At 39.8% G+C, this 19,014-nt stretch overlaps 1 protein-coding gene across 1 annotated transcript; it reads left to right on the top strand.

The window, feature by feature from the left end:
• Positions 1-2,073: 2,073 nt before the first annotated feature.
• ccnd1 (cyclin D1) lies at positions 2,074-10,148 on the top strand. Its single transcript, XM_020613720.1, has 5 exons — positions 2,074-4,339; positions 5,708-5,923; positions 6,742-6,901; positions 7,461-7,609; positions 7,702-10,148. The coding sequence occupies exons 1-5, from the start codon at positions 4,142-4,144 to the stop codon at positions 7,855-7,857; spliced, it is 879 nt and encodes a 292-aa protein (XP_020469376.1). The 5' UTR covers positions 2,074-4,141; the 3' UTR covers positions 7,858-10,148.
• Positions 10,149-19,014: the final 8,866 nt, after the last annotated feature.

The following is a 19,014-nucleotide window of genomic DNA, read 5'->3' as shown; positions in this document are numbered from 1 at the left end:
CCCATCACTTTATTTTACTGACCTTACTTATTTACAATTAGCAAATGAACATCACCACTCCAAAACTAAGATGGTGACAAACTGTAACACTACTTGCTAAACATCAGCTTACTAAAGTAGTCACACATGCTGGGATTAGCATTTAGCTCAAAACACAGCTGTGGCTCAGTATAGCTCCTTTTCCATCGCCTGGTACTGACTCAACTCTACTTGCTTTTGGTACCGGGTGCTTGGATTTCCACTAAAGATAGTCTCCTCTCAGTGTAGCTGGTTATCATAGCAACACCACATTACACTGGTGTGACATTGCCAGCAACCGGCACAGTAACAACGGAGGACATCAAATGGATGCTGTTCTTGATGTTCTCGGCATGTGGATGTCTTTAGTTAATACAGTAACTACAGTAAAGCTGTGGTTAGCGTTAAATGACATATATTTTTAAAAATGGTGCTTTCTCTTGAAGTCTTCCGGTTCTTTTTACCATGCTAACTCTGAGAGACGAGACAGTCCAAGTAGCTTCAATACAGTGCTGATTCATTCAAAGAACACAGGTAAAAATTAACATTATACGCTCAGGTACCTACCACCTCCAACATGCAGCAGGCAGCTGAAGGATGAAAAAGACCCTGAACCACAACAGGCCTATACATTATATCCCCTCGGTTGGGCTAGCCCCATACTACACAGGAACGTCAACCGTGACGTGTCCCTGGTGCCAGCTTTGCAGCTGGACATAGCAGTAGTCAAAACATGAAGTAAATCAATGTGTGTGTCTGTTGGTTGAGTGGTGTGTAGCTAAAAACATTCTCACGACCTCTAGTACATGTCGTGACTTAAACATAAGAACATATTATGGCTAAGGCTACAGTTATACATGTCATAATAATAATATTAAACACCCTGTCTGCTGACAGTCATCATCTCTTCTCTCTAGTTATCCTTGACCAGATGTACCCTGTAGAAACTCATAAGCATGACTAAGCATTTAACAGTCTAACTAGACATCCTATCTCCACTAAACATTTCTAATACATAAAGTATCTATCCAATATCTATCTGACTAAAAATACCTAACAATTCTGTTACAGGACATCTCGCATGTTGATTACACAATTTCTCTGACCAATCACTAGTCTGCAGTTTACACATCGCCTCTGCTCATTTAGAACCTCAGCGGAGGTGACACCAAAAATAGTACCAGGTACTCTCCCCAAATTTGACTGAAGGTGAGTCAAGTTGAGCCAGTACCAGGCGGTGGAAAAGGGGCTTAACAATGTTATATGACTGGAATGGCAAAGAGTGATATTTTTATATCTTTTCTTTTGTTAACAAGCATGATATTCATAACTCGTATCACGATCCTGAAAAATAACAACAGTGGCATTATATTAAGGCATCTGGCTGAAGAAGCAATGAAAATGAAAGCACATAGAAATCACAGTTAGAAAAAAATCACGTCACTGAAACCAAAAGCAAGGCAGTGGCCTTGATGTGGTAAATAGCAACCTTGACATATCATTTATTTTCCAGCCGTGGGCTCCGTGGTGGTGTGATCAGTAGTCTGAACCAGTCTGTGCCCTGCTGGTTTCACTTCAGCTCTTCTCTGTCCCTTTAAACACTTCCTTCCCTGTTACCATAAAGCTGCTAGAAGAGCATCACTGCAAAAGTCACATGCTCCAGCTCCCTTTGTTTCCCACAGTCAGTCTATGAATGAGAACTGTCGTGTTTGAGGAAAATAAAATGGGCCGGAATAACTGTTGCTTTCAGTTTTTCTGTCTGCAGGTTATATATGTTGTCATTTGTAAACATGTTAAAAATGACTAAATAATATAAAAAGGATGTAACAAAGTTCTCCAAGTGGCTTGTTTTGATATACTTTTGCTTAAATAAAATGCTTGGGTGAAATAAGGTTTGCAACCAAGTGTCAAAAAGTCAAAAAGCCCTGTGATTGTGAAATAAGCAACATTTATTCAAGTTTTATTACTTTATACAATTATTTTAGGGAATGAATGGTTTGGTTGTAAAGAAGAAGTCAAAACAAAAATATACATATATATGGCACATAATTAAATGAACCATAACACAAATGTTGAGGTATTTTTTAAAACACATAAAGAGAAAGTGAATGTAAACAGAAGATAAAACATTTGGAAAGATCAGCAAGTTTACAGCTCAGTTATAGATGTAAATGCATACATACTTTACATTGCATAATCATGTTATTATTTTTTATCCCTGACCACAGCAACAGAGAGGAGCAGTGATATTATTTCCTGATGTTTTCAGGCTCTGTCCATTGAGGTTTAACCCTCTTCAAGCATTACGGTAATCCACCAAATAGCCCAGGGAGGAATTTCAGGAATGTGAAAAGCTCCTATTCATATTGAAACTAGATTAAAAGGTGCACAACTTAACACTAAATGCTGGTTTTAACACGAGTAACTAAATACATGGCTACTGACAGAAGGCCTGGCTTCTATACTTTGTATCAAGTTGGATATGTCAGAACTTCTGCTGGATTCATTGATTCATCCTCTCTTCAGATTTACTGAATGCCCTGCTGGCTGTGGATGAATTAAGCAACAGAGATGTACACAAAAGTGGTGCTGTCAATTAATAAAATGCATGTATTGATTATTTGAAAGACTATACAGTGTCAAAGAACTTTGATAAAGTAATCAATAGTGTCAGCTTTTCCAGTGCATTGAACTCTTCCCCACATGAAAAGTTACATTGACATCTGCCTAGTAACAGCAGTTCCTGCCATTGGTGCACTTCGTCTCCTCCCGTTTGTGTGTGGATTAGTGAAAGTCTTTAAACTTTAGCATTTGACCTGCAATATGTCTTCATTGTAAAGAAGTGTTTGTGTTTTGTGCGTTTGTTTTAAGTTATAAGGAATAATCACTTTTGTGAGGATTATCACAGAAAGCCTAATGTTCAAAGCAGTTCCAAAGGCTAAATAGTAGATATGATTTTGTTATGGTCAATAGCTTATATAAGTCTTCTGTTATGTTCATAGCTTAAATGATAAAATAATCAAATGACTGATCTTACAAACCTACAGTCATAGTGCCTCAGATTACAGTTGCAGTTACAGATGTTGACTCATCTGTCCTCAAACAAGCACTAATTCTCACACTCCAATTTGGTTGAGTGTGGGTGAGCCACATGGTGAGGTTTATGCTGTTCATTTCATTGCAATGTGCGCATGAAGTGGTCAACAACTCATGTTTACATATTCTCTAAGTGAACTGATGCTGTAATAAACTACAATATAGAGTTTCTACAGGTAAAAATGCATTGATAGGTAGCCTATAACACGTTGACTGTGCTTATTAAAAGGTAGTAGGCTATAGGCCTAATATAATTTCATCCTCTCCTATCCTTTTGTTTTTAGAATACTGGGGATTAACAAAGCCGCAGTATATGTTTTGTGCTCCACTGTTGTCCCATGTGCTCGCCTCATGTTCACTGAGAGAGCTGCTGCTTTTATTCAGACCTGTAGAAAGACAGAGGAAGAAGGAAGAGGGGGTGTAAGCTGTTATCGCCCCCTACCGACGCTGAACTGCCAGCCTGCCCCAGTCAGCGCCACTACAGCGGGGGATAGACGTCCTCCAGAATCAGCTCCGGACCTCCCACCTCTTCCTCCGAGGCTACCAGGCTATAGGAGGAGGGGTCCTGCCCTGTCTCTCGCGCTTTCCTTATGTATATGCATATAATAGAATCCCTTCCTAGCGCGCTCCCTAGCACACTGCTTGTCTCTTTGATCCCCCCCACCCCCTTAACAACAGCTGACGTCACCGCGCGCACCCATCCCACCCAGTCCTCCCCCTCTTCAGCGGGCGCTCGCATGTAAACTTTGTCTGTGTGTGCGTGTGCATTTGCCCGTGCGCGAGCACGAGGCAAGGGTTTTTGTCTCGCAGGGGGAAACGCTGTGTTCTTCAGAGGGCTCGCGCACACCGGAGAAGCAGCAGCACGCAGCAGCTCAGCCAGAAGAAAGTAATTTAAATTTAGCTGACTGTGGCCTTCTGCCTGCTGTAGCCTGCGCAGTCTCTAGTATAGGAACATTTGAACAGGGCGGCACTAAAGTTTATATCGGCGGTGAAAAGAAGTTATTATTATTAGCTGTGGTAGCCTACTATGGAGGACCAGCTGCTGTGCTGCGAGGTGGACTCCATCCGGAGAGCCTACCAGGACATCAACCTGCTCAACGACCGAGTCCTGCACACCATGCTGAAGGCAGAGGAAAGCTACCTACCGTCACCAAACTACTTCAAGTGTGTTCAGAAAGAAATTGTACCTAAAATGAGGAAAATAGTTGCGACCTGGATGTTAGAGGTTGGTTTTACCTCACTTCAACTTTCCTTCTGTGCTCGAGTTTCGTTACTAACTTGTTTGCAGATTGCCGCGAGCTCGTCTCTTTGTTATACTGTAAAACATCATAAATGAGTCTTAATGTGAACGTTTTGAGCCTTATGTCTGTTGTTTCACTGTGCATGTTACATAAACGCTCCGAAAACTATGTCCACAGAGGTGCTGGGTGGTCCTTGAACTTTAAGGGGAGATATTGGCTATAGACCGCACTCGGTTTCCACCATGATTACCTTTGTTATTGATTATTGCTTAGCCCATGTTTTCCAGCAGGTTATGAAATGCAATAGCATGGAGAAAATATTCCAAAATAACAGCAATGTACACGTATGCAGTTTGGCCCGTGCCAGTATTACGCGCCATCTTTGTTGTCGTATGAGAAGGATTTTAATATCATAAAAAATCTATGGCATCAGCAACAATGACAGTAACTCGATGAAATGAGCCAGAAATGCGTCTATATCATAAGATGGTTACATATTGACTGCTACAGCTCGTTGGACTGGTGTGAACTGGTAAAGTTTGTTTTGCTTTACCGGAGTCACTGCTGTCTGTGAAGGTCGCTAGCAGAAAGTGGCATTCTATTAAAAGTGCAAAAGTATTAAATCAATTTTAACGGTCGGATTTGATAGATTGGATCTAATTTAACATTTACATAAACTTTTGGATTGAATTTTTTGTAGTTTCATATTTTTAATTAATTTTTGAAATTGTGCACCATAGAGCCGCTAAAGTGTCGCCTGCAGCACGTGAAAAAGCCCATCCGTGGAAATATATATTTCTTTTAAATTCAGGCTAATCACAACTCGACATATTTTACTCTGGTCCGATAAGGCGTTCGATAAGGATCATTTACATGTTCATTGTACACACCCTGCTAATTTTTAAATATTTATAAATATTTTTTGAAAAGATGACGAAGTTGGAATTAGAGTGAAACTTGCATCGACGCCACCTTTGTGTCTCCGTCAGAACTGACTGCAAACTAATTCCCGACTGTTTTTATTACTGCAACAGTATTGCTTACTTCAATAAATGTTTTTGACTTATAGCCTGTGTTTTCGGTTTTATGTTAAATGGAGTTTTCAATTTATGGAGTGCCACGCAGAATGTTTAAACTCAAAAATCAAACGAATTAAATGCATTCAATGTTTAATTTTTGTTAATTTCGTTTGGGATGATTGTGAACAGCGCAGCTATTGAATTTACACAGCTGTGCACGTATTAAGACATAGAGCCAGTGGGGGCAAAGACTTAACAATGCATATGAATGGGGGAATTCTTTTTTTTTTCAGCATGCAACATCAATCTGAAAGTGCTTTTTTCACCTCCCAGGTCTGCGAGGAACAGAAATGTGAGGAGGAGGTTTTTCCGCTGGCTATGAACTATTTGGACAGATTTTTATCAGTGGAGGCCACCAGGAAAACACGGCTACAGCTGTTGGGAGCTACATGCATGTTTCTAGCATCCAAGATGAAGGAGACTGTCCCCTTAACGGCGGAGAAACTTTGTATCTACACGGACAACTCGGTTCAGCCTGGAGAACTGCTGGTAATTGAGTTCTGCAGAAATGGATGTTGCATAACACATACAGTGCATGAACAGCGAACACTGGAGACCGCATGACCAGAATACAGTGCGTTCCTTAGGCTTGTCCGTGTCACCATGCTCGGAAAGTTTTGCCTTATATCGAGGTATAAAGCAGAGGTAGATCAATTTTTGACTGAAATATAAATGAAATAAAAAATGATGCAGTCCTTTCTGAATGGCTGCATGTGACTTTCCCATGGTGACTGGAAGGCCTCTGATTTCATGAATGGTCTCAGTGACCGCCATGAAAACGGCGATTCACCACGACACCTGGTGGTCGCAAGGCGGAGGTGCAGGCTACTGACACCGAAAAACTGAACACAGTGATGTACAATCGCACCCTTTTCCACTATGTATTTACTGATCGTGCTCTTTTACTCAGAATCTGGTCAGTTAAGTTGCATTTCATTTAGGTAGCTTGGTAAACAGCAACAACAAAATCAGACTTAAGTTAGTAGAACTGTTAATTACTGTATGCACCTAGATACCCTGGTAACACAGGGACTTAATAGCATATTTTTGAGTACGCTGAAATCTGGAAAATATTGCAGTGCAGTCTTTTGACCCCTGAGGGGAAAAACAAAGAATTTGTGAATAATTGAGAATTCTATCCAAAAATATAGCAGTAAACTTATTCCTGGAATATATGAACGGATGAAATGACAAAGTGCTACAGCTGCAAGAACTAAATGTCACAGCAGACGTAAGGAGGTGTACGTTTTTCTCTAGAAGTAAGTGGGTCAGTTTGAGTGAATGTCTCTGGTCTGGTCCATCCACAGCAAATGGAACTGCTGGTTCTCAACAAGTTGAAGTGGGATCTGGCTTCAGTCACCTCTCATGACTTCATTGAGCATTTCCTCTCCAAGCTGAAGATCTACCCAACCACCAAGCAGATCCTCAGGAAACATGCCCAAACCTTTGTGGCTCTCTGTGCTACAGGTAACACATGAACAAATATGCAGCATATATGCACTGACACGTTTATATTTCAAACTCCTACCTGTTTTAATTTACAGTAATGTCTGTGTATTTTACAGACCCTGTTTTCTATATTTAGTTTTGTTCTGTACCCAGTAGAACTGACACAGTCATCAGGTTTCCCATCAGGACTGGCTAAAGTTTCCTGGAGATAAGCAGCCCAGACCCCAGTTTGGGATTACTGCTTTTTGCCCTCTTCAACCGAGTTTCTTGTTTTGTTATTCTAATCATGGCTGCCATGTTCTCATTATTAGTTAATAAATGTTGAAGGTTCAGGGGAGCAGATGTGGAGCGTTCTGTGGGGATAATCAGTCATGTGTTGTTTTCTGTCTGCTCTGTAGTCACTTTGTATTTGACAACTGTCAGTATCTCATACAGGGACAAAGAAGGATTAGGAACTTGAAGGACATAATTAATGGTTTTGTTCATTTCTTTAAAGAAAAGTAAAGTCAGTGTTTTATAATCCTTGTACTGTGCTGTAGATTTTCTGTCGTAATATGTTCTTGTTGCATTTTTGCAGATGTTAACTTCATCGCCAGTCCTCCGTCTATGGTGGCGGCAGGCAGTGTGGTGGCAGCTGTTCAAGGTCTCTACCTGAAGAGCCAAGATACCTCCTTGTCCTCCCAGAACCTCACCAACTTCCTGTCACAGGTCATTCGCAGTGACCCGGTATGCAGACACTCCTAAAGCCATATTTAAAGGTTTGTCCCTGATGTTAACAGGGTGATGGTCCTGACTCAGTGTTGATTCTGTGCTTGCAGGACTGCTTACGGTCCTGTCAGGAGCAGATAGAGTCTCTGTTGGAGTCCAGCCTGCGGCAGGCTCAGCAGCACAGCAGCACAACAGAATCCAAACGTGTGGACGAGGACGTGGACCTGTCCTGCACCCCGACAGACGTCAGAGACATCAACATCTGAAATGACAGACAGCTGTGTCTCACCATGACCTGGTGATTGAGGGAAAGCTGTGGATAGAAGGTGACAACAACGGGCTGGGGGTATGCCTCATCTGAACTCAGCCTCCCACTCCTCCTCCTTCTTCTTCATGGAGGGCTGCTATCATGTTTGCTATGTCACTCACATGCACGCCGTCTGCTATGAATGCCATGCCAAGACAGAGTGCCCCCAACCTGCAACGAACCCAGGTCACATTTCCTGAGTGTTCCCTGCCACCATGCGAAAAGAAACAAACACCAGAGAAATGTACCAGAGAGAACAGACAGTGAATGTTGATGACCTGTGTGGGCTGGAACTGAAGTCAATGTTTTTTTCTTATTCCCTCAAATATTACACTAGGAATCTTTCAATTTCCACAGACTCAACTTGCCTACTAAAACATCCCAAAGTGTCTGTACAGTAGGTCCTCGTAGTCTGTCTTCAGGTCTTCACCTGAAGTCTGACATTTATTAAAGAGAAGAGGCTTTTTTGTTTTCACTTCTGTTCTGTTATATTTAGAATGTTTTAGCCTTGATGTCCGAGCTCCCCTGTTTGTCTTGTTGCATTGCAGACATTTATATATCCCTGCTTGCTTATGTTTAGTCACTTTATTATATATCATGTTAGACCTCTTTATCAGTTAGTCTTATACCTCTTTTCTTCCAAATGTTTTGTTTTACAAACCAAGTGTAGAGTGAGACGCTCTGTATTTTCACTCTAATGAATGTGGACTGCTTATGGTAAGTTTTGGACAGGTGTTCGTGTGTTGATGACATTTGCTTGACCCATTTCAGCTTGCTGTAATTTGATAAGATCAAATCGATACAGATGCAAGCAGAGCAATCCACAATCTGTTATGTTTTCTCTCTTTGTGTAGTTATACCTAATACCATTCCAACTTTGTTTTCTAAAGAAAAAGCACTTTTGGTCAGCGCTGCTGGCTCATCTAAGAGGAAATCACAGTGAATCAGTTTGTAAACCAGCATGAAAATGGAATGGGGGTTTAAGCAGGAGTCTTGTGACAGAGAGTCAGAGCAGCACATGCATACAATTGCACCTGGATGTAATTCTTTTAATGGGACACAAATTGAGCAGTATGGCAGAAAAAAAAACAAGACTGAATGCTGCTTGAGACTGCCATGAGTCTCCTAGGGCCAGTGGCTTGCTGTAACTGCCTTTCAAGTCTCAGATTAAACTTTTAGTTCAACAAATGTCTCATACAGGCAGAGTCACTTTTAGATCTCAAGAAATATCATTGTGTTAGTTAAACCTGAGCATGCAGAGCCAAAAACTAAAGGTCCAGAGGTAAAAGGAAAAAGAAGCATTATTTTTATTGTTAAAATAATACTTTATTTTTATATAGTAAAACATATTATTTATTTTTTTAGCTTGAATTGTCTAGTTTGCTAACAAACTGTGGCTCCACCTGCTGATGTTTAACTCAACCAGTGAGCATATTTCTGCCTTCAGAGTAGCCCTGCTATCCAGAAATATTTGTGAAACAGTCTGACTCTAAATTACCAGCATGGCATCCCCTTCCATTGCTCCATCTTACTTCACATACTGCTTGTGGATTCTGGAAAGGGGATGAAGCTAAAAAAGAGGAGTGTTTAGACTATTGACGTGATTTTGCACAAACCTAAAAGACATGGGCTACGTTTCTTGCCTAACTTGCCTAAAAAACAGTGGAGAGCAAAGCTGGCAAGAGTACAGGGGCATAAAAAGGAGGCAAAAAGTGGCAAAAAGGGTGACCGCTCAACAGCGAGGTATGTCTTAATGCTGTAGAGTTCCAGTCAGGGTTCCTACACAGGACAGGCAAGTTGACATGAGCAGGTAGAAATATACTTTATATATGAAGATGAACAGATTACTACAGGCAGGAGTGCTCTCTTCAAATTCTGGAAAAGGTCTGTGACTGTTAAACTGTGTAGGAACTCTGCAAATTAGGTTTCTGATTGTACCATGAGAATAGAGAGTAGGAGAGAAACACTCCTTGTTTTCTGCTGCTATAGAAAATAAATCCCAGCTACATGTTAAAAAAAAAAAAAGGAAAAAAGATGACATAAATGTAATGGATTAAAATTGATGCTTTTCTCCTGTTGTTTGCTGCTACATTTTTGGTTGTTTTTATACAGATAAATGTCAATATACTGCCATTCTAGGTTTGAATTTTCTCATAGAAAATTGCTATTGACATCCTCATTTGTTGTTTTTATGTAGATTCTGTGTGATCCGTTTTTGTTTGTAATTGCATAATATGATCCATACTATTCAAAAAAAAAAAAAAAAAAAGAAAGAGACAATGTACAGAAATGTGTGATCCACAATACCTCATATGACAGTCAAAATCTATTTCTAATTTTTAGTCTTTTTATTTGTTTAGTTGTTATTCTATTCTACTTGTTGGATCAATGCATACCTGCTCTAAGTGAAGCATCCATGACAGAAACCAGCGAGTCCACAGCTTGCTTTGATACTGGTGCCATAATAGAAAATGGGATTTGTATAACTCTGTTGAGTGTTAAGCTGTCTCGGTGAAAGAGACTTTATCCCCCTTTTAGGCCCATAGCGGCCTTCCTTACTTTCCCTTTTTATATTTATAAAAGATAAAAAGCTTTTTGCTCCAAATTTCAAACTGTCAATGAGTTGATTTGAATTTGTAAATAGATTCAGTGTCATGCTCCTTAAGCCATAGACTGTTTTGTTTTTACAAATCATTCCACAGTCCTGTCTACTTCATGCCAGTTATCTGCAACTGGGACAAACAGTGTATTCTTATTTGTGACAACTACACAATAAAAACATGAATTAGATGGAATCTGCTAAACTGACTGTTCTTGTCCACAAGAGACAAGCTTGTTTCTTTAGAACAGCTTGAACTCCACATCTGGAGTTTCCAGTTTGTTTGCTGATTTTCTTCTGACATTTTAGTGTTTTTTAGTACTGTCTACATATGTCTTATATTTTGTAGTTGTATTGTGATAAATAAATACGTATATATAGGCATCATAATATTGCTAAAACAACAAATCTAATGGTGACCTAAGACTTTTGCACACTACTATAGTATTTAACTGTAGTATATATACATAATATATTTAAAACTAGTCACAATATAAAAATCAACTATCAATTACAGTTAATAACTATAAGAACTAAGAAGAATAGGATGAAAAACAATTATTTATATCTGAGTTTACATTCACTCTAAACTTCACCAGTGACACCAAATCTGTTCTTGTGACTTGCTTGACTTATAGTAGGGACTCGACTTGTCTAATTCTCACCACAGTAGTTTGGGACTTGCTTGAGACTTGAAGGTTGAGACTTGCTTGTGACTCACTCCCACCTCGGCTATAAATTATAGACAGTCAGTCGTTGTGCATTAATGCACTAAATGAGCAGTTTTCATTTAACAGTAATAGATGCACTATTTCAGGAGATGATCCTATAGCTCGTATGAGAGGGAAGGAAGAAGTGACCTACAGTATGTGGGTCAAGAAAAATCCAGAGTAACCACTTTAATGCCTCCCTAGTTAAAACAAACAAAACTGCAGCATACGAGCATATAAAACCTTCTGAATAAATGAACTTTCTGAAAGATATTTGCATTTTGTAATTCAATCTGACTACAGCTAAAACAGTATTGAAAAAATATTTAACCTGCACCTTTCCAGACCATTTGACTGACGATGCTCTGGCTGAGGGAGAGGTTGAAGATGGTGGTGAGAACATCAGCCAGCTCGCTGGCACATGCTCTGAGAGCCCTCCCAGGGATGTTGTCCAGTCCTGCCGCTTTGCGGGGGTTGATCTTACTCAGGACTGTACGTACCTGGCCTGGTGAGATAGTTAGTGGAGGGGAGTTGGGGGGTTGGGTGGTGTGTGTGTGCCTCCTCTTTGTGCTGTGGCTGGAGGTCTCAAAGCGGGTGTAGAAGGTGTTGAGGTCATCCGGCAGGCTGTCTGTGGAGCTGATGATGCTGGTGGTGGTCCTGTAGTCTGATGTGCTGCAGGCCTTGCCACATCCGTCCAGAGTCAGCAGTAGAATAGAAGCCATTCAGCTTCTCTCTGTACTGCCTCTTGGCCGCTGTGATGGCTTTCCTCAGTCTCTACTTCGTAGCTTTGTACTCCGTCTCATCACCTGATCTGAATGCTTGACTGTTAATGTGAAACAGTAAGAGTGAGCTCTGATGTACCATTGATAAGCTGTTCCTAACACTATAGATTTAGACATTTTCTGCACTTTTCAGACAGGAGGTTGTTCTGAAATATTGCATGGAGGGTCAGAACGACTGCACCTCCCTGAGTGACTGTCAAACTTTTTAAGTTTGCTGATGATGATCATCCCTCATGATGATGAGTGCATCTAGAAAGAAGAGAATTGATGGCTTGCTGTCATGATGTGGATAACATAACTGTGGAGCTGAACACACAAAATACTGTGGGGATAATCACTGATTTCAGAAAGAACAAGAACTTGCCAACGTCTGTGTGTGACTGCATGTCTTAGTGTGTGAAGGATGCCGTTTCTGATGTGACAATATATGTGTAATGTCATAATGCGTTCTGGGTTCGAGCCTGGGCCTTTCTGTGTGGAGTCTACATGTTCTCCCTGTGCCTCCGTGGGTTCTCTCCGGGTACTCTGACTTCCTCCCACAGTACAAACACATGCAGTTTAGGTTGACTGGTGACTCTAAATTGCCAATATGAGGTTGTGGTTGTTTGTCTACATGTCAGCCCTGTGATGGGTGGACCCTGCCCCTCACCCAGTGTCACCTGGGATTGGCTCCAGCCCCTCGTGACCTGATTCAGGGATAAGCAGTATAGCTAGTGGATGCATTATTATTATTACTATTGTAAATCTTTATGTTTTTGTTTATGTTGTGCTCTCTGTTGAGACTGGAGCACACACAATTCCTTGTATTTGTTACTTGGTGAATAAATGTGATTGACAAAATGCAAACTGATGTCACATTTTATTAATTCTCACAGGTTTGAAGTTATGCAAGCGTAGTTAATGTCTCACGTTACCTTATGCACAGAGTGATCCCCACCAGTTCCGTGCAGAGTTTTCACGTTTCAGATCAGTAGTCAGTATCTCCACATACCTTGAGTTTACTCAAGTATTACACATTAAAAATTTGAGAAATAACAAACAAATTCCAAAGTGAACAAACCTCAATTTGTGATGACTCATACTATTTTTACTGCCTGCTAATTTTATATAGTTGTATTCTACATGATCATTATGTTAAACACCTAATGTGCTATAATTGCAGATGATTTCCTAGTTTTGTTTGCTTGTGTTTCTTAAATGCACTACAATGTAAATTCTGCTAATTCCCTCCTGTCTCCTTCTCTTTAAGGAGAGAACCACCAAGTTCTGTCTGAATCCTTAGTTATTGTTTGGCTAATGATTAACAGAAGTATTTGTGTGTGCTTCTGTGTGTGTCTGTGTGTATGTGACAGTACTCATTGATTTGTTATTCAAAGAATGTCTTTGATGGTGCTTCAGTGTGGAGGAAAAGGCGTGAAAGTCTAATCCTTTCCCACAGGCCTGCCAGCTCAGCCAGCAGCAGACAAAAACCATCAGCACACACACACATCGTGTGCATACACACTGTCAGAGATGTCATATGTGCTTTTTCTTGCTTGCATCAATTTCAGGACCAGCCTGTCCAGTGTGTAGTAGATTGTCAGCACCTCCCACTATGGTGCAGGAGAGAAACAACAACTCCTGCAACGAAGAGAGTGTGAGTATGTGCACACATTAATGTTGTGAATATAGACAGAGGTTGCTGAGCCCTTAGGCGAGCCAAGGTTTATTCATATTATCTAAACCATTTCATTTGGCAGTAAGACTGAAAGTGAATGCACCTGCGATGTCAATAATAGTATTGACTCAAAATGAACCTGTCAGTAGTTTCTCCTGGTATTTTTGTGAGTTTGACAGGTGTCAACTGCACTGTGTTGCCTAAAGAAATAGCCATATGTCCACTGACATTGACAAAAGCTTTTACCCTCTCTCCTTTTGTATGCCACAAAGTAACTGCCAGCCATAGAAATGAAAACTGTGCAACCTTAAGCACTGTTACACACTCACTGAGTACTGTGGGACAAGGTTTAGCTTTAAGCAGTGCAGGTGACTGACACACGTGTTCCCCTTGGGGTTTACTGTATCTGTAGTATGTGCTCACTGCTGAGATCATTCACTAATACAAACCTGTACAAGCCCACGTACTGGACCCAACTCTGCTGCTGCAGACCCGCTGCTCTCCACACTTCCTGTACATGTGACCTCCAGTCTGCACACAAAAGAATACTGAAGAGAATGACTGGGAGCTTCAAGGCTCAACAGATTTGTTCATGTACCACTCTGTAGACTCAGTGGACTTGGTGCTTGTTAACATGTTAGCCTGTGTATATTACTCTTGATCCGTTCCTCCTGTGGATTTTGGAGGGACTCGGTGCTACAGTTTTGACAAGTTACATACCTTATGGTGGCTGTTAATACATGCAATTGCTTTTTTTTTGGCCTCCTACCTGAGGCCTCATTTGAAAAATCTTGGGGTGCTATTTGATGGTGCTCTTAAGCTGGACGAACAAATAATATCTGTGGTTAAAGCCAGCTTCTTTCAATTGAAACTTATGGTTAAGGTTAAACACTTTCTTTCTTTTAGTAATTTTGAAAAGGCAATTAATGCCTTTATTAGCATTAGATTATTGTAATGCACTGTATACTGGCATTTCTCAAGCCTTACTGTCCCAGCTCCAGTTGGTCCAAAATGCAGCAGCTCATCTTTTAACTAATACACGGCGTCATGAGCATATCACTCCAGTTCTTGCCTCACTACATTGGCTTCCTGTTCGTTTTAGGATTGATTTTAAATAGTTGATGTTCATCTATAAGGCTGTACATGGTCTAGCACCTTCATATATTTCTGAGCTTGTGCATTTTTATACTCCAGAAAGGACACTTAGGTCTTCGAACCAGTTGTTCCTGGAAGTACCGAAGTCCAGATGGAAACATTGGGGGAGACCGAGCTGGGCGCCTATACTGTGGAATGGTCTGCCACGGGAGATTAGATCTGCTCCAAACCTGACTGTTTTTAGATCACTTCTCAAAACGCATTTGTATTCACGGGCCTTTGACAATTTTATTGATTGGTGTATTTGTTTTGACTATGCATTTTTGTTATTTTATTGTGCAGATGTGTTTTATCTGGTTTTATGTATTTTTATTAATTTTTATGTTTCACTGGAAAGCACCTTGTAACGCAGGTTTAGAAAGGTGCTATATAAATAAATGTTGCTTGCTTGCTTATATTTTCATGTAAATCCTTATCTCAGCTCTAGGTTAGTTATTATTTCTGTTACAAAGATACAACATGTGTATGAGTTGGTGCTTTTTTTTTATTTTCTGTAAAAATAATACTCATATAGAATTAACACAACTATCACAGTAAGTAAAAACACATATTAACATACTCATAAGTGATCAGCTTTGTGTAGCCTGCACTAACATGATAGGCCTATGTTAGTGTGACTCACATCATGTGGCCTGAACAGTGTACAACACCCGATGCTCAAAACACTCAAAATACTTGATACATTTAGAATTTCATACTCGGTAGTTATATATGAAAATAAGTCATTCAAAATCCCTCATTACACTGGCCTAAAACCAAAATGCTTCTGAAACAAAAATGGCCAGTCTTTGCTAATTTTGGGTCACTGAAAATGAAATCTAAAATTGATGTTTCGCTCTGGTTCGGAAGGAACAGTACTGGTAATGCATGAGCCTTGCTTGCAAATGACCAGAATTTGTCAAAATACAGAAGAAAAGCTCTTTGAGCAAACTGTAACCAAAATTCTTGGTGGATTTTATGATAACACCAAATTGCTTCTGATATGCCAAGCTTCTTAGGTGGAACGTTAGGCTGGTATTGTGTCTCAGACAATCTCAGGCTACACATTTTTCCTTTAACTAAGTCACTTTCATGCTCATATCAGCTCGAAACAACAAGTTCTTTATTGTATACATCAGCTCAGGTTCCAGATTCCCCAGATTCAAAGATCAAAAGAGATCTTGATCTCAGTGGGCCTTCCTGGTAAAATAAATAAAATCATTATTCAGCATTTTTTCACATCTCTATAAAATTTAGATGACTAAATATAAACTGAAGGCAGGGGTTGAGTTACATGACTTGACTGTAACCGGGTGGATTCGTATCAGCCCCTTTACTTTTACTGGTGTGTGTGTGTGTGTGTGTGTGTGTATGTAAGTGAAGTGGTGGTTTGGTGGAGGGATTTCACTCGGTACAAGCCAATGTTTGATTGCAGTGAGTGGATTGATCACAGGTGTGAGTGGGCGCAGTCTCCATTCTATCGGCTATTTAAGAGCATATGTGAAAGCCACTGTCAGCATTCGTTTTCCTGGGTGTTCCTTCTGTGTAGATGTGATTCTGGTTAGAATGTATTTTCTGGTTCCCAATGTATTGATACTGTGTGACTGTGATATAAATGTGAGTTTATCAAAATTCATTTCCCTGGGTGTTTTCTCTGTGCAGCCCCAGGTCTACGTTAAACATTACTGCCTTAAGGCTAGTTGACTTTGTATCAGGGCTGAAGTGAGTGCTTCAGCCAGAAGAAGGAGGCCTATCAAGTGAGGCCACATGATGAGCCTGAGAGCCATGTCCTAAGTGACTGAAGCAAACAACTGGTGGTGTGACAGACCTGTGGTTCCCTGCCTTTATTGTGAACTGGATGTGAGAATTGGACATTTGCCCTCTTCCCTCTTCTGTCTTAACCTGATGAGCAACACTGACTACTCCTCCAGCTCTTCTATTTTTTAAGCAATTGCTCTAACAAATCATCCTACTGTATTTTAACCTTTCATAGCCACAATAAAGCTTGCTGTTCTGAATCTGCTGTATTACTTTTGCTCACTCCTGCTCTGGCTGAGTCAGTCCTATGAGTTGGCACCAGATGGGTGTTACACAGATCATTTAAAGTGACTTAACTTTTTTAAAAATGAAATACTTGCATTTTTCTAGATAGTGAGAAGTGATGTTGTTTTTGAAACAAAATTGGTTGATTTCTAGTGCAATACGTGCAAACCTGGCAGACCAGCCGGGGGCAACGCAGGTCACCGGATGCACCTATGGAGGGGGCTAGTCCAAAAATAATACAATCTTGAGTTTGGGATTATTTTGTTGATGATGATAGTAAGAAGAGAAAAGCAGCATACGACGTCTGCAGGGCAAAAATAAGAAACACCACCACAGCATCTAACTTTATGAATGTGTATGTTAGCTAATTTATTGGCTGTTCAAACATTAGCTAGAAAGCTAATGTTGAGTTTAAGCTGTTAGACTTGGCTTTGAATTTATTACATATTTTACTGAGAAGAGTTTCTGATAGCTGTAAAAGGCATGAACGCATTTAATTGCAAAGGGTTAGCTTATAGACTATGAATGCACACTTAATAATGAGAGGATCTTTGAACATTTCATTGTATAGATGCTGAGTCAGCATCCATACTATGTTATCCCGGTCTTTATTATTATTATTATTATGGTTTCTTCCATCCATTTTTTGGCACTTAATTTTTTCAGCATACTTTCAGCTATCAAAATGTTCAGGACATTCATGCTTCTCTTCAGAAGTTTTCTAAACCGTCATGCTTTTGAAATATTTAGCTTTATTTTGAAAAACTTCCCCCATTCAAATGAATGGGAAAATTCAACTTCAGCATAATTTCAGGTATCAAAAGGTTCAGCTCTTCAAGGACATTCATGCTTCTATTCAGGAGTTTTCTAAACTTCATACTTTTAAAATATTTAGCTTTATTTTGAAAATCTTGCCCCATTCAAATGAATGGTAAAATTCTACTTCAGCATAATTTCAGCTATCAAAATGTTCAGCTCTTCAAGGACATTCATGCTTCTATTCAGAAGTTTTCTAAACGCCATGCTTTTAAAAATATTTAGTTTTATTTTGAAAATCTTGCCCTATTCAAATGAATGTGAAAATTCTACTTCAGCATACTTTCAGCTAGCAAACCTATTCAGGTGTCAAAATGTTCAGCATTTTCAGGGCGATCTTTCAGCACTCAGCATCCATATGCATTTTCTTAAAAAAATGCAATTTTCTAGTGTCATGACAATTACATTATTAAGTATGTTTTAAACTGTGTTCTAAACAATATATTAACCAACATATGTTATTCAATGGATTTTAACCTTTCAGAACAGACTACAGATCACAGGGACCTGTGAGACACTGGACATGTTCCATCTCTGTTTTAGTACTTTGTGTGTTGTTATATGTTCAACTAGATGGCACCCCAGACTTAAAAGGAGCCAGCCATAAACCGTTCCGGCCATACACTGTGGAGATAAACAGACAACAGATCGTGCAGTGTCTTGGGGTCATCAGGGCAAAAACCTTTCAACTTCACTTTCCCTCTGCAAATCTTTTTTACAACCTGATTAATGCCTGTAATGCATCTTTAAGATAGTCTCCTCTCTTTCCGACAACTCCCGCACACTTTAATTCACTGTTTAGTCAAAACCAGCCTCCCTGGCTTTACTTTTTGGTCTGTTTGTTTCCTTTTTTTTGTACAGTGACGTAGCTGCACAAAACCTTTCATGTCTCAGTGTCTGAGTGTGCTGAACTGTCTCGGCTAATGCTATGTGGTCAGCTGGTTTTCATGACACAAGCAGACAGTGACGGAGTTGTGTGGATGCGAAGCACCCACACTCTTTTATCCTATTCTTTATTATTATTATTATTATTATTGTGTGGATGCTGAGTCAGCATCCATACTATGTTATGCTAGTGTTTATTATTATTCTGGTTTCTTTCATCTATCAAAATGTTCAGCTCTTCAAGGACATTCATGTTTCGCTACAGATTTTTTCTAAACTTCATACTTTTGAAATATTTAGCTTTATTTTGAAAATCTTGCCCTATTCAAATGAATGGCAAACTTCTACTTCAGCATACATTCAACTATTTCAGCTATTAAAATGTTCAGCTCTTCAGGGACATTCATGTTTTTGTTCAGAATTTTTCTAAACTTCATACTTTTGAAATATTTAGCTTTATTTTGAAAATCTTGCCCCATTCAAATGAATG

The sequence above is a fragment of the Monopterus albus genome, unplaced genomic scaffold, assembly GCF_001952655.1.
Source record: "Monopterus albus unplaced genomic scaffold, M_albus_1.0 scaffold137.1, whole genome shotgun sequence".
NCBI classification, from domain to species: Eukaryota; Metazoa; Chordata; class Actinopteri; order Synbranchiformes; family Synbranchidae; genus Monopterus; species Monopterus albus.
This window is presented reverse-complemented; position numbering and strand designations above follow the sequence as displayed.